The sequence below is a fragment of the Rousettus aegyptiacus genome, unplaced genomic scaffold, assembly GCF_014176215.1.
Source record: "Rousettus aegyptiacus isolate mRouAeg1 unplaced genomic scaffold, mRouAeg1.p scaffold_m13_p_16, whole genome shotgun sequence".
Taxonomy (NCBI): domain Eukaryota; kingdom Metazoa; phylum Chordata; class Mammalia; order Chiroptera; family Pteropodidae; genus Rousettus; species Rousettus aegyptiacus.
In genome coordinates this window covers 52,074,820-52,086,878 of record NW_023416291.1, presented here as the reverse complement: position 1 = coordinate 52,086,878, position 12,059 = coordinate 52,074,820, and the positions used below count along the sequence as shown (strand labels likewise).

The 12,059-nt window shown below is 63.8% G+C and overlaps 1 protein-coding gene across 16 annotated transcripts in view; it reads right to left on the bottom strand.

Moving 5' to 3' along the window:
- Positions 1–2,782: 2,782 nt before the first annotated feature.
- PTPRS (protein tyrosine phosphatase receptor type S) overlaps positions 2,783–12,059 on the bottom strand; it is a 90,513-nt gene continuing 81,236 nt past the window's right edge. For 14 of the 16 annotated variants that reach the window (XM_036234057.1, XM_036234063.1, XM_036234058.1 and 11 more), the window contains 12 exons: positions 11,172–11,269; positions 10,971–11,094; positions 10,255–10,430; positions 10,058–10,177; positions 8,200–8,354; positions 7,820–8,105; positions 7,493–7,671; positions 6,823–6,949; positions 6,617–6,742; positions 4,808–4,962; positions 4,509–4,644; positions 2,783–4,006 (listed from right to left, as the gene is read on the bottom strand). In XM_036234057.1, coding sequence (XP_036089950.1) covers positions 3,938–4,006; positions 4,509–4,644; positions 4,808–4,962; positions 6,617–6,742; positions 6,823–6,949; positions 7,493–7,671; positions 7,820–8,105; positions 8,200–8,354; positions 10,058–10,177; positions 10,255–10,430; positions 10,971–11,094; positions 11,172–11,269 — 1,751 coding nt within the window. In that variant the 3' untranslated portion in view covers positions 2,783–3,937. The remainder of the gene's footprint in view (positions 4,007–4,508; positions 4,645–4,807; positions 4,963–6,616; positions 6,743–6,822; positions 6,950–7,492; positions 7,672–7,819; positions 8,106–8,199; positions 8,355–10,057; positions 10,178–10,254; positions 10,431–10,970; positions 11,095–11,171; positions 11,270–12,059) is intronic. The other 2 variants (XM_036234064.1, XM_036234062.1) reach the window with 1 other exon arrangement.

Here is a 12,059-nt window from a genome sequence, read left to right as displayed (position 1 = left end):
TGTGTCTGCCTTCTGTTTTCCTGAAAAGGGTCTCTTTTAGGGGTGTTTCCAAAGACCTAGCTTTTTATATTATTTCGTTGTTGTTGTTGCCAGTTTCCCATTTGTCAATTTCAAATTTTCTTCATGCTTTCCCTCCACTCACCTTGGACTTACTTGTAGATGCTTAGTTGAAAGCTTTAACTTAGTTCGAGTTACTTTCCTCATAAATTTATAGAGGGCTGCACATTTCCCACTGAGTATTTCTTTGGCTGCTTATTTTATTTATATTCAGCGACCTCCCTCCCCCCACAAATGCGCTTGACTTTCAGTTCACCTCCGAGTCCATTCTTGGTGGCATACCCCCGGTTTTTATTGGCAGCGCTCTCATTCGGTGCTCTATTTTGTAATTCACGTGACTTTTCTTTACCTACCATTTAACACTTCTAATGACGTGGATTCAGGACGTAGAGGTCGTTGTGGATTTATTACTGCCCTGTGGCTACGTCGGTCCGACCTGAGCTTTCCTTGACCGCTCGGACAGGCTCCGCTTACGTGTGGCAGCTCCGCACGCGGACAGAGCGCGTGTTCCTGATTTGCTGGGTGAGGAGTCCGGCACACACCTACCTGTCCGAGTTCGCTACTGCGTCGTCCATCTCCTCGAGAGCCTTACTTTGACGCCGTGGTCTTTCCGTTTCGAGTCGGGGCCGGTCTTAGTGCCACCGTGGTTCCCACCTGGTGGCTGTTTTTGCTCCAGACACTTTTAAGTGGTGGTGTTAGGGACCGAGCGTGTATTCAGGGTATTTGCACTTCACAGAGCACTGCAGTGCTTTGGCGCCCTACAGATCCTTGGCAGCGGGTGGGGGGGTGCTCTGCTCTAGGCTCTGCCCTTCCCAGCTTGGGGCTGCGGCGCGTGTGGCTGACACTACCCACGAGCAGGCAGAGCTCGGAGATGGCTTCGGCTCCCTCACTATGGCCGTGGGAAGTGGCCTGACCTGAGCCCACGTGCAGCAACACGACTTACTGTCTGCGTCACCTTGGGTGAGAGCCCCGACCTCTCTGAGCCTATAGTCTCGTCTGTCCACTGGTGCGTTGTCAGGATCGAATGAGAGGGTGCGAGGCAACATGTAATGAGTGCTCAATAAATGGGGGGGGGGTGTTAGAACATCCCGTGTCAGGACCAAGGCAGCCGGAGATGCTCGGGGTCTCGGTGGCCATGCCTGTAGGTCGAAGCAATTCCTTAGGGCTCCCCTCTTCAAGGAAGGCCCGATAAACCCCTGCCTGCCACCACTTATCCCAACGATGGCCATCTCAAGGGCCGAACCACAGAGCTGAGGGTCACACCCAGTAACCTTCCCTAGAGACCCTTTGTCCTGTTTCCAGTAAGGAGAGCAAGGATACCCTATTCAGACACTTTGGCCTCATGGGCTTGGGAGACCAGAGCAGGGAAGTAAAGGATGCTTTCTTAGAAAGGCTTTTAGGATGGGGCTTAGAGGACTGAGTAGGAGTTCTCTGGGCAGACTAGCCAGCTAACCTGTTGGTAAGGTCTTGGATGATTAAGCTAGGACCAGGTTCAGGTTAGTCAGACTTTTCTCTTTTTGTCCCATACTCTGTCACTAAGAGGATGGTTCTCCCTTACTGAATTCATAAGTTAGGAGCTAAATGTTTTTAATGCAAGAGAATATAACTCGACGATGCCTAGAGTTAATTTCCAGTCTTATCTTTTTATTAGAATTTTTTCTATTCCTTTCCAGTTATTTGAATTGAAAGTTGGTTTGTTTTTTTAAGTTCATTTATTTTTCAAATGTCTTCTGATCAATGTGTTGAAGGCTCTGCGTTTTTCTCTGGGTATGCCTTTGGCTGCAGTCCACGGGTTTAACTGCATAATGGACTACTTGTTCAGTTTCAAAAGAATCGTTATTTCTGTTGATTCCTTCTTTAAAGCCCCGCCTTACTTAGAAATGTTTTATAATTTCCTGTTGTAGGCTGCCTTTACTGCAGAACCTTCCCTGGTGCCCGAATCAGGTCATCTTAGCTAATATTTGCTTCTTGGAGTTTGTAAAGCTGCCCACCTAAATGGTTTTTCTAAATGCTTTTTATACATGTTCCGTGTGTGTTTAAGGATTTGGGGGTTCGGGATATAGAGTCTGATGGATCTATTTGACTAAGGTTACTGACGGTATTGGTTGCATCTTATACTAAGTCTGAGGGTTTCTAAATGGGGTGACCCCCGTTCCACAGGCCGGGCCCCCGTCCTTGTCCCCGAGGCTTCTGCGTGACCACGAGGGGAGGTGTCCTTCATCCCGTCTCTGGCTCCCAGAGGAAGCGGCTTGCCCTCCCAACCCCGGGGTCTGCCTCTGCTCTGAGTGCGGGTCCCCTTCTGGCTAAGAGGGGTGCTCCCTACGCAATGCTTTCTTCCCCGGGCTCGGCCCCTTCTGGAGACGGCGGCAGGGGGCGCTGTTTGGGGCTGGGGATAAGACTGGCCAGCGGATGGACCCCAGCTCCATTCCACACCCACTGTGTGCTTTAGACTGGCGCCTTCCCTGAGCCCTGTTTCCACATCTGTAAGTTGAGCTGATGACACCCGGGTCTCAGGAGCTGGCTCCCGGTAGATGCTCCGTGGTGGTGACGGTATCATCACTGGGGCAGCCCCTGTGAGACCGGAACTTGGGTTCTGGGTTCAAAGTTCGGTGTGGCTCTGGGACGCTGTGTGCCCTCAGACCAGCAACATCACCTCTCTGGACCCCTGCCAGGCCCAGGGACGACAGGGGCTGGACAGGGGCATGACAAAGACGCCACCACGGGCCGGGGTCGGACGACCTTCCTTTAATACAAAGTTGATATATCTACATACACAGAGGTGGGAAAGTCACCCCGCGGCTTGAAGAGCGCGTTCGAGAGCTGCGACAGCCGCGCTTGTACAAAGAGAAGAAGTCACTTGCTTGGGGGTGGGGGATCCCGTCCTTTCTGCTTTCGCCCCAAAGCGGCCCCCTGGTCCTGGGGGAAAGGCTCCTGACCCGAGGTGGCGCAGAGCTCCGTCCCCGGAGCGGAAGCTCCCGCTTTGCTTTGCTTGCTCTTCCCCCTCGGGGGCGAGCGACAGGGCGCAGGCTGTGGGGGACGGGGGGGGGGGGGGTTGTCACCGCCACCTCCCTGGCAGCACCCGCCCTGGCGCCGTCGAACCCGGAGCTGGTGGGCTCCAGCCCCCGACTGCCCCACCCCAGAACGGTCCTTGATATGTCTGAGAATTTAATGGGAAAAAAAAAAAGAAAAAGAAACGAAACTAGGAGCGAAAGGACGTCCTGCTCTTGGGTGAAGCCCGCCTTCCGAAGGCGGGGAAAAGGAAAAAGCCAGCCACGGGGACAGGCGTCGGGGCTCGTGCGCACACGGCCGTGGCACGGGAACGTTTTCTGCAGTAAAAAAAACACACTGGGGACAGAGCAGGAATAAGCAACGTTTTTCTTTTTAAATTTGTTGACTGGCAAGTTTTTTTTTTTCTGTTTGTTTCTTCTTTTAAAAAAAAAAGGAAAAAAAATACGCTATTTAAAAAAAAGGAAATGTCACTGGATTCAGTTACACGGAGTTTGGAAAGACACTTGCCCCCTGACCCCCCCCCCCAGCGCCCCTAGGCTGCAGGCCCGGAAGGCTCTGGGGGGGAAGGGGTCACGTTCGCGGCCCCGCCCTCGTCGGGTCCTGGGGAGAACCCCATTTGCTCGCCGTCCCCCCACCCCCCACCCTGGAACCTCTTGTTTTGGAATTGGAAGGAAATGAGGAATGTGGCAAGTATCTGAAGGCGGTGGCCAGCGCCGGGGAGGTGGCTGGGGCCGCATGGGGGGCCCGGGGGCTGCGCTGTTCCCAGAGACCGTGCAGGAAGGCGGCCGCTGGTGGTCCTGGCCCCCGAGGCCCACCCGGCTCGGGCGGAGGCCTCGGGGCCGGCGGAGTCGGGCCGGAGGCGCCCATGGCTTTACGTTGCATAGTGGTCGAAGCTGCCGAGGTATTCCAGGGCTGCCTGGTAGCAGAACTGGTACTCGTCCTGCAGGAGGGGCCGGATGGGGGCTCCATCAGCGCCTCTCCTGACACCTCCCAGGGCTCCCGGGCCCCCCGCGGCCACGCCCCGCAGCCTGTCGCTCGCACATCTGACTCCACCCCCGTCTCTCTCTGCCTGCAGCTAACAACCACCGCTCAGCGGCCGCCTCCGGACTGAACCTGTGACTCCAGCGCTGTCTGCCCGGAGATGGGAGAGTCTGAGGACGTGGCAGGGAGGCCTCGCTTCCCCACCGGGGGAGCCGTGTGACTTTAGACTCAGGGTGGCAGCAGGGCCCTGGCTGAGCTACAGACGTGCTGGGCCTGGGACGGACCCCTCTGTGCCCATTCCAAGGGACCCTGCTCGGCTCTGAACTTCAATCTGCTGGTGTCGAGAGCTGACTAATCCCCTTCCAGCCAAGGCAGGTGCGGAAGAACACCCACTGACAACAAGGGGGAAACCGAGGCTCGGGCGGCCGGGGAGCGAGGCCAAGCTGCCCGCCCCACCTCACCTCTGTCTGCACCATGGCCGGCCTCTGGGTCCGCAGCATCTTCACCGTCTGGAAGATGTCCACCACGCCCTCGTACCGCATCCGCTCCAGCACGATGCTGAGTGTGATGAAGACGCCGGTCCTGCCCACGCCGGCGCTGCAGGGGGAGGCGGCACTCAGGGGCACGGCGGACCAAGCCCCAGGCTCCCCAGCCGGAAACGGGGCGGGGCCAAGCCGAGCGGCCTCAGACCCACGGCTGGCCTCCCAGGCCCCAGTCTCCCCAGCCGGAAACGGGGCGGGGCTGGGGGGGGGCAGCTCACCTGCAGTGGACAGAGATGGGGCCGTCCTGGCCGAACTGCTCCTTGGTCTTGTGCACTTGGCCGATGAAGTCGATGAAGCCCTCCCCGGACTTTGGCACGCCCTGTTCCGGCCAGTCCGTGAACTGGAACTGCCGGACGGTCCGGGACTGGCCATCCTGGAACGCAGAGGAGCCCCGTCCGGCTACTGAAGTCGGTGACGGCCGGGGTTGTTTTCCGTCCCTGCCAACCTCCGATCCCGGCCTCCGTCACCAGCCAACGCCGCCCCCGGTCACCCACGGGCAACCGCGCTCCGAAGCGTGAAACGAGACATTCCGGAAACAAGCAATTCAGTTTAAGCTGCGTGACATTCTGAGCGACACGATGACCTCTCGTGCCATCCCGCTGTGTCCCGTGTCCCACCCATCGGGTGGCTCCGCCGGCGTCGGAGCCGTCGGACTGTCACGGCGTCAGCCTCGCTCCGCTGGCGACGGCCCCGCAGCCGCCCGGCGCAGCACGGGGCTCCGCCTGCTCCGTTCTGCTTTGCAGCTGCTGACCCCGGCCCGCGCACGGCGCGAGTGCGCATGTGCGGAAACACGGCATGCGCGGGGTCTCCGGACCCGGCCGGGGGTCAGGGGTCGCGGCGCGGAGCCTCCCCCACCCGCGGGCGCCGCCCCGCCCGCCGGGAGCCACAGGAGCCACAGGCCGCCGCCCTCCCGCCCGGCGTCTCTCCGCCAGCGTCCACCCGCGCTTGGTGGCCCCAGGACACCGCCGCCCAGCCCGCTGCTCGCAGCGCGTCCCGTCGCAGTAGCCGCCTCTGCCCCGAGGCTCCAGCACAGCGGGCCGCCCGGCGCCGCCCCCTCGCCCTGGAGGTAGGTCTTGTGCCCACCAGGGTCTCCGCGCGCCGCCGCCCCGCACGAGCCCCGCACGCTCCGTCTCCAGTTCACCTTCCTCCAGCTCCTCCCACTCCACGGCCACCACGCGTTACAAGTCACTTCCCGCCGACTTTCCTCACCCCCCCGCCCCCCGCCAGGTACCTGTCCTCCAACATCCTCTTCCCCGGGCCACTGCGGATAACGCGTCACCGTCGCCGGCCCATGCTCTACCCGCGTCCCGGGCCGTCGCGCCCGCATCCCACGCTGCGGTCCCGTCTTCCTCCCACCCGACAGCATCCCGCTTACACCCCCACTGCGGTCCAGCCCTACGCTGTCCCACTGACGCCGCGAACGCACGCCCCGGACCTCGGCTGACGCCGCCGCTCGCTCGGTCCTGACCGCCCTTCCCCCGCCCCGCCATGCCACCCGGCATTCTCCCTCTTCCCCCACCAACTGGGCCCTCGGGCACCCAATGGGCCCCCTTCCACTCCCCACCACCGGCAACGCCCCCTCCCCCTCGCACCCCGCCCCGCCCCGTGGCGCCGACTGCCACTGCTCACCACCCTCGTCCATCCCGGGCTCGTTCCCATCGCCCAGCACCCCTCACCTCTCCTGCCCAGGTTCCAAGCCTCTAACACGGTCCTGCACGGTGGCTGCTTCCAGGGCATGCCCCACCCCGCTTTCCCACAACCCCCTTGGGCCACGTCCCCCAGTGAGCAGTGGGGGACTCACTGCCCACGCCAGTGGGGACATGGCGGGGGTCCCCACGGGAACCTGGTCCTCCCTTCCACACCCCTGGTGGGAGGAGCCTGGTCAAGTGGTCCGCTTGCTCTTTTCCCCACAACCTCCCCGGCTTGTCCCCGCCCCTGGGCCTTGCTCTGCCCCCAGCTCAGGAAGAGCTGTCCGGACCACCAGGCGGACGCCCGAGCCTGGCCAGCCGGCCCCGCGCCACACTCACCCGGGCGTCCGTGACCTTGAACTCCCGCAGGATGTACTGAGGCATGTTGTACTCTGCCATCGGGTCCACCACGAAGTACTGGTAGCGGGCGGAGCGCTCGGCCGGCCAGTACTGGTGACATTTCTCCTGCGGAGGGGGCGCCGGTGTGGTCAGCCCTGTCTGGGGCCCCGCCGGGCCCCCGCCGGCCCCCCGGGGCCCCCGCCTACCCGGCCCATCTCCCGCAGCTTGGTCAGCATCACCACGATGGTCGAGTTGTTCTCCCACAGCATGCGCCAGAAGTCCTCCGTGGTCTCGGCCAGCGGCCCCTGCGTGGCGATGTAGGCCTTCTGCTGCCTGCGGGGCGGGGGCGGAGAGCGTGCAGCTGCGGGGGGCCCGGGCCTCCAACCGGCTCGATGCCGCCGCACGGGTCAGGCGGCCGGTGGACCACCCCCGCCCCGTCTGACTCAGCACCCCCAAAGCTCCCACGGGGAACTGCCGGCCTCAGGACACCAGCTCTCTGAGGGAAACGCAGGCCTGTCCGCTCGTCTCTCCCGCAGGTGCCAGTGAGCCACTCTCATGAGCCCGCACACGCCACGCTCTCCCTCGCCTCTGCACGGGCCGTACCTTCCGCCTGGACACCCTCCCCCGGCCACGGTTTCCCTCCCTCAGCGGTGCTGGCAAACGAGGCCGGGTCACCCCTGCACACTACAGGGTGCTGAACGAAATCCTCGGCCTCCACCCGTCGGACGCTGGACAGCAGTCATCAGTTAAGTACAAACTGAGAGCGTCCTCAGCCGTGACTGCACCCGGCTGGCAGGGTCTGTCCGGCGTTGTCACCCCGGCAGGCGTGGAGGCCCCTGGGGGACAGGGCTGGGACCCGGGGCGAAGGCGAGGTACCTGTAGCCGTCGATGAAGCTGGCGTTGATGTAGTCGGAGCCCTCCACGCCCCGGATGGGCTGCAGGCAGACGCGCGTGCTCTCGTACGGCATGATGTTCACCAGGCGGTTCTTGAACTTGTTACAAGGCAGGTTGGCACTGATGAAGCGGGACGTGTGGGCTTTGGAGTTGGCGAGCCGCTGTGGGGGCGGGGCGGCCGTCAGGACGGCCCCAGCCGGAGCGCTCGGGGTCCGGCGGCAGGCAGGCGGGGGCTCGCCGCCCCCGAACTCTGGTCCCCGGCTCCCGACAGCGCCCCGCCCCCCGCGGCGACCCCCGCGGCCCTCCCACCTTGAACTCGAGCTCCATGCCCGCGACGTGCTCGCCGGGCTCCACCTGGGCCAGCTTCTGGATGTAGGCGTAGAGGCTGCGGGCCGGCACCTCGGTGTTGCCGCAGCCCACGGCCTCCAGCAGGGCCTCGTGGATGAAGCTGTACTGGTCCTCGGTCTGCACCATGTAGTTGCGCTGCGACCGCATGAGCGTCACGTGGCCGTACACGTCCACCGTCTTCTCGGGCTTGATGCGCTCCAGCATGGCGTCGATGACGATGAAGCAGCCGGTGCGGCCCACGCCAGCGCTGCGGGCACGAGCGCAGGGTCAGGGGCCCCCAGGTGAGGGGGCGCAGGGCGGGGGACAGACGGGCGTCGGGCGGGGAGGACGGACAGGCGCACCTGCAGTGGACCACGACGGGGCCGGCGTCCGGCGGGTTGCAGGTCTTGACTCTCCGCAGAAAAGCCAGGAACGGCGTGGGGTACTCGGGCACCCCGTGGTCCGGCCACGCCGTGAACTGGAACTGACGGACCTCACGTTTCTCGCTGGAGCCGTTCTGAGGGCGACAGGGACACTGCCCGTCACTGCAGCCCGCTGCCCACGTGCGGGGGACACCCGAGTTCGTGGCCTCGGGGCCACCACACCCCAGGGACACTGCCCGTCACTGCAGCCCGCTGCCCACGTGCGGAGGACACCTGAGTTCACGGCCTCCAGGCCACCGCACCCCTCACGGTCTGACTTGGGGGTCCAGCTGCCCACTGGACACTGAGGGGGTCTCCACAAGCTAAATTTCACGTCCTCCCAAAACAACATGGCCAACACTGTGCTCCAACCTTCTCTCCAAACCGGCTGCCCCCCTCTCGGCGGATGGCAGCTCCACCCTTCCGGGCACTGTGGCCAGGACTTAGAGGTCACCCGCGACTCGACTTCTGGGTGTCTACCCCAGAAATCTGAAAACGTTTATCTGTAAAGACACGCGCACCCTAATGTTCACCGCAGCATCATTCACAGTAGCCAAGACTCGGAAACCACCGAAGTGTCCTTTGACAGGTGATGGACACAGGAGCCGTGGTGTGTTATACAGTGGAATATTACTCAGCCGTAAAAAGATGTAATTCCGCCACTAGTGACAACATGGATGGACCCTGACAGCATCGTGCTAAGTGAAACAGGTCAGACAAAGGACAAGAAACCAACGATTTCATTCACACGTGGGATACAAAACAAATGAACAAACAAACAAAAGAGACAAACTCATGGCTACAGAAACAGAACGGTGGTTACCAGAGGGGAAGAGGGGCGGGGGGCCACACGCACGGTGACGGAAGGAGACAGACGTCGGGGGTCGGCACGCGATGGACCACACGGGTCGCGTGATAAAGACGTGGACCTGCAACTTGTGTGTTGTTACAACATCACTCCGACGCAATTGATTAAATTAAAAAAAGATTTCTTGTCATTTTCGTCTTTTCTCTGTGTCTCATCCACACGAGGGCAGGACACTCTGTCTCCCTGAGTCCCCGCTGTGTCCTGGTACCCAGGTCAGGGCCTGACCACAGTGTGGGCTCCACACCTGTGAATGGACCCAGACCCCTCATGCCCTCTGGTCTGTCTACTCAGTTTTCCGGCACTTGAGAGGACCTGACTGGGGTCAGGGGATCCTCATGGTGCCGGAAGCACCTCCTCCCCCCATCACGACCATAAAAAGTGGCCCCTGGGTGGCTAACCGCCCCAAATGAAAACCGCTGATGCGGAAGTCGGAGGGATCCATGCCGCGGACAGTGGCCCTCAGTTAAACCGCCATCTGCGGACCGCGCTGCCCCAACCCCACCGCGTGGGGCCAGCAGAGGCTCCCCAGCTCGGTCCGCTGCCCCAGGCTTGGCGCACCCCGAGGGCAGGGCTCAGACTCCGCCAGGACCCGTCACAGGCCCGGGGGGGGCGAGGCCAGCGAATGAGAGCACGGGTAACACCCGGGGCAGAACAGACGGCGAGAGGGCACCCAGTCCGTTGCTAAGTTGGGGTCGGCGAGCTTTACCCTCTTGCTTGGCCAGAGACAAAAGGCGCCCGCCTCTGAGCCTCAGCTTCCCCACCCGTCAAGTGGGCTTTGTGAAGGGGCAACGTGCTTGGCCGCCTCTGTCTGACGGGGAGCCCCCAGAGGCGGCGCTGGGGCCTGGTGACGCCCAGCCTGTCACACCTCCCGCCGCCGCCGGCCCCGCCCCATCCCGCCTCCCGCCTCCGCCAGCCCTGCCGGGGCCGCACCTTGTGCAGGGAGAATGTCCGCACGCAGAACGTGGCCAGCTCGATGGTGTCCAGCAGCGTGACCTGGATGCAGCCGTAGGTTTCTGTGCCCCGGTTGGGCCAGTACTGGTCGCACTTGATCTGCACCGGGCGAGAGCACAGCCGTGAGTGTGGGCCGGGGCCGGCTGGGGCCCCGGGCGGCGGGCCCCAGGCCTCACCCGTGACTTCTCCTCCAGCCGCGTCATCATGACGATGGTGGCCGAGCGCTGCTCCCACGCCATGCGCCAGAAGTCCCCGAAGGTCTCGGGCAGCGGCCCCTGCGTGGCGATGTACGCGTTCTGCCGCCGGTAGCCGTCCACGTAGTTGGCGTTGATGTAGTCGCTGCCCACGACGCCTGTGGCCGGGGCGAGAAGCCGGGATGGGCGGGGCGCCCTGCCCTTCGCAGGGGGCTCCACGCAGCCACCGGGAAGCCCTCCGGGGCTGCCCCGACCTGCCCCCGCGGGGTCGCGGCGTGTGCTCCGCCTCCCCTGGCGGCAGGACCGCGGTGGGGCGAGGCGCTCTCTGCTGTGCGGGCGTCCCGCATACCGTCAGGGTTCGGTGTGATCCCGGGCCTCCGCCCTCCAGGTGAAACCAGCGCCCCCCGCCCCCGTCTGTGAGTACAAACACACCCCCAGATGTTGCCGAATGTCCCCAGGGGTCAGAACTGCCCCAGCTGAGAACCAGCAGCGCGGAGGGACAGACGGGACCGTGACGGACATCGATCGCACACACGTCTGAACGCTCCCAGCGGCCTCTGGCTGGAGCCGGACCAGGCCTGAGCCCGGAACCGGGCTTCGGTGTGTCCCCTAGCCTGCGACGCGGGCCGGGGGCTGCGGGGCCCCGCGCTGTCTGGGGAACGGGGGAGGGTGGGCCGGAGCCGGGGCCGGCGGGCTACCTTCGATGGGCTGCAGGATGACTCGGGAGTGGTCGTACGCGATGACGTTGGCGTAGCGGTTCTTGGGCTTGTTCACCTCCAGGTTGGAGTGCTCCCACGTGAACTGCTGGCCCGGGTCGATGGACTGCGGGGCACGGGCGGGTGGGAGGGTCAGCCTGGGTGCTGGCGGCCCGGGAGGGCGGGAGGCAGGGGTGGGCTCACCTCGTACTCCTGGGAGAGCTTGAGGCTGTCGTTGGCCTTGAGGCGTTCCGTGTGCTCGGCCATGTCCGTGATGGGGACCGGCGGGTGGCTGAGCATGCCTGCAGGGAGAGCAGAGCCGCGGCGTGGGCTGGTCACTCCGGGGCCAGCCCAGGGGCTGGGGGTGGGGTGCTCTACAGCGTGAGTCTGCGATGGACGAGCTGCGGTTAGAGGGTGTGGCGGGGTGGGGGGACCCCAGGCTTGCGGGCCTGCAACTGGAGCATTAGCGGCTGCAGCCCAGCCGCGCCCGACGCCCCTGGCTCCGTGTCTGCCCCAGGCCCCCGCCCCAGCTGGGGAAGGACCGCCCTGTGGGACCTCGAGCTCCTAGTGCTTTGTGGTGGGAAGCGGGTGGGTAACTCAGAAATGAAGCAACAGATGACAGCTGGCTGGGCCTCCAGAAACTCTGCTCCCCAGTGAGGGCGCAGGGGGCAACGCCCCTTTCTGCCCTCCCGGGATCAGAGGCAGAGCTGAGGGGTCTGACGGGGGGATGTGGGGGTGTCCCAAGCCCTCTGGACACCTGCGTGGGGCCGGGGTGCCACGCCCTGCTCTGAGGCCCGGTCCTCATCGGCCACGTGGACCGGTGGCGTCCCTGATCTCCAGAGCCCCCGGGGGTGGCAGGGGGCAGCGGGGCGGGCCGGGCCCTTCCTGCTCTCTGGCCTGCCACGCCTGTCCTCTCAGAGGGTGACGGCTACGTGTGCGCTCACGCTCACACTCGCTCTGCAGCGGAGGGCGCCACGGACGCACCGGGCCTGACCCGTTAAAACACCGCCGGGCCGGACGGCAAACGGCGGCTGCTCGCGCGCGCCCCGAGCCGCCCGCGGCAGGGCCTGAGGCTGGCGTGCCCGGCCCGGC